The sequence below is a fragment of the Suricata suricatta genome, chromosome 16 (genome assembly GCF_006229205.1).
Source record: "Suricata suricatta isolate VVHF042 chromosome 16, meerkat_22Aug2017_6uvM2_HiC, whole genome shotgun sequence".
In the NCBI taxonomy this organism is placed as follows: domain Eukaryota; kingdom Metazoa; phylum Chordata; class Mammalia; order Carnivora; family Herpestidae; genus Suricata; species Suricata suricatta.
In genome coordinates, this window is record NC_043715.1 from 12,160,523 (window position 1) to 12,162,785 (window position 2,263).

At 55.9% G+C, this 2,263-nt stretch overlaps 1 protein-coding gene across 1 annotated transcript; it reads right to left on the reverse strand.

Annotated features, from left to right (window-relative positions):
* Window positions 1-40: 40 nt before the first annotated feature.
* LOC115280351 (ATP-dependent RNA helicase DDX19A-like) lies at window positions 41-2,236 on the reverse strand. The gene is made up of 3 exons (XM_029925182.1): window positions 1,675-2,236; window positions 956-1,118; window positions 41-462 (listed from the first exon to the last, which is right to left on the reverse strand). The coding sequence occupies exons 1-3, from the start codon at window positions 1,909-1,911 to the stop codon at window positions 56-58; spliced, it is 807 nt and encodes a 268-aa protein (XP_029781042.1). The 5' UTR covers window positions 1,912-2,236; the 3' UTR covers window positions 41-55.
* Between the last annotated feature and the right edge of the window lie 27 nt (window positions 2,237-2,263).

Sequence of the window (2,263 nt, forward strand, 5' to 3'; positions counted from 1 at the left end):
TCACATCACCGCAAAGGATCCTGGGGCCTGAGCATGGGACAGAAACCTCGGCCCTTCAAGCCTGGCCAGGGGGAAACTCTCGCTCGAGTCCCTGACCCGAACTCACCAGGTGTGCTCTTTGGGAACTTGCATATTGCAGGAAAGGAGGGGGATGTGACAAGGACCAAGGCCTCTCGAGGGGGCCCCAGGAGAACCTACCCTTCTCCCCGCTCCCTTGGACCTGGCCCTCTAAGGGAAGGGCCCTGGCGGGGGGCACTCCCGGGCACTCACTAAAATGCTCCTGGATTCTGTTCAGGATGTTCATGCTGTGCTTGCTGTCGACCATGTTCACTGCCAGGCCTCTCTTGCCAAAGCGGCCCGTGCGCCCGATGCGGTGCAGGTAGGTCTCGTTGTCCGGGTTCCCGTCCTTGTCCACGGGAAGGTCAAAGTTGATGACGACAGATACCTGTTCAACATCAATACCTGCACGAAAGACCAGCGGAGTCAGGACGGGAGACAAAACCCACCGCCAAGCAAGCGAGGCCGACACACATCAGGTGGAGGGAAGAGCCTGGGGCAGGCCAGCTCTGGGATTTGGGGACCAGGGGCACGCAGCAGAATCCAGAGGGAAAAACAGAAGTCTGGGGGGTGCTAACAAAATTACAACATCACTACAAGGGCCTCTGCTAGATTTGAGTTTCTGGAGATGCAGCTGAAACCTCACGGGGAGGGGCTGGGGGGCGGCCCCAGGAGAGCAGGCGCCAGTCACTCTGGACCAGTCGCTGCCTGTTTCCTTCCACCACAGCAGGACTCCTGGCTTCTGTGAGAGTTCCCATCTGCCAGGGGCATCCGGCCTCTCCCACAGAACAGTGTCAGCACCAGCCCCCGCTGGACTCCCCGATGCAGCTGGGCGTCCTGCACAGGAGGAGTGCTCTCGCTGCCCGGAGCCTGGCCAACAGGCACGTTCTCTGCTCACCGCGGGCACACACGTTGGTGGTCACCAGCACCTTCTCTTTGCCCTCGCGGAAGCGCTCGATCACCGCAGCCCTCTGCTCCACCATCATTTCGCCGCTCAGCAGAGCCACCTGGTGGCCTTCTTTGGAGAGCTCTGCTGCCAGCCAGCTAGCGGTTTTGCGGGTCTGGAGTGAAAAGAATTGTTTTAAATGGAGATACCTGTGAAAACAAAAGCAAAAACAAACCTGCAAACAAGTGGCTTGTTGCCATTAAAATACATGAAAGCCTGCAGAGTTCAGTCACCAGGATAGGCTTACCAATTTTACAGAGACAATTTTAGCCATGTGATTCTTTTTTTGGATGAGTTACTTATATCATCTTAGTGTTCAGCTAGGAAGAGTGTGGTATGAGCCAAACGTCTTCATTCTCATATAATCAGTATTATTAAAGTTTCATAATAATTTCACTGGATGATATTTGGAGTTTTTCCCAAGTTATCTCTAAGAAGTAGGACCAAAGTAAAGTTGAATTTTTCACAGTCTTTCCCTCATATCTCATTATAATCTGAGGAGAATATGCCCTGGGGCAGGTGGAGGTGATCCATCATTTCCTTTCTGGCCAGAGAGAGGACGCCCAGGCCCCCTCGGCACTGGGGTGCAGCCGGCTGAGGGAGGGCCACGTGCACCGCACCCTCTGGCGCAGCTCCTCCCCCGCAGGCCTGCCGCCGCCACTGCTACTCACATGGCAGAAGATCATGGCCTGAGCGATGGTGATGGCCCCGTACAGGTTACACAAGGCCTGGAACTTCTCATCTCTGTTATTGCACAGCACGTAGTACTGCTTGATGGTGTCCAAGGTCTCCTCCTCGCGCTTCAGTTTGATAATGTTTGGGTCGGGGACCACTTTCTGGGCAAATTTCCATACTGAGTCTTCAAAGGTGGCAGAGAAGAGCAGCATCTGGCAGTTCCTGGGCAGCATCCTGCAAGGGAAGACCCAGGGATGTGGCTTGACCCCGAGCCTTTCCCTGGAAGGGACAGAGGACAGGCGCCCCGGGCCTGGATGCTCTACGCGCCCGGGAAAGAGGCAAAAGGGGGGAAGAGTACAGCAGGGAGGCGGCAAGAGCGGCCATGGGGCAGGGACGGGGCTGGTGTTCGATGCCCCGAGTCTCCTTCCTCAACCTGCGGTCAGCGCTGATGTGCAAATGGCCCGTCAAACAAACGCTCTGGCAGCACTAGGGTAAAGAACCTGACAGGAGCAAGAAGAGGTGTTTGAAGTAGAAGGAGAAGCAGCTGCAGATCAGGAGGCTGAGACGGTCCTCTTGGCTCAAGAG

Bases quoted from the DNA above. Each gene is read 5' to 3' on its own strand.
- LOC115280351 (XM_029925182.1), bottom strand. From the start codon at position 1,911: ATGCTGCCCAGGAACTGCCAGATGCTGCTCTTCTCTGCCACCTTTGAA. The intron at 1,119-1,674 runs GTGAGTAGCAGT...TTTTCACTCCAG, and splicing joins AGGCCATGATCTTCTGCCAT to ACCCGCAAAACCGCTAGCTG. The intron at 463-955 runs GTGAGCAGAGAA...TCTTTCGTGCAG, and splicing joins CACCAACGTGTGTGCCCGCG to GTATTGATGTTGAACAGGTA.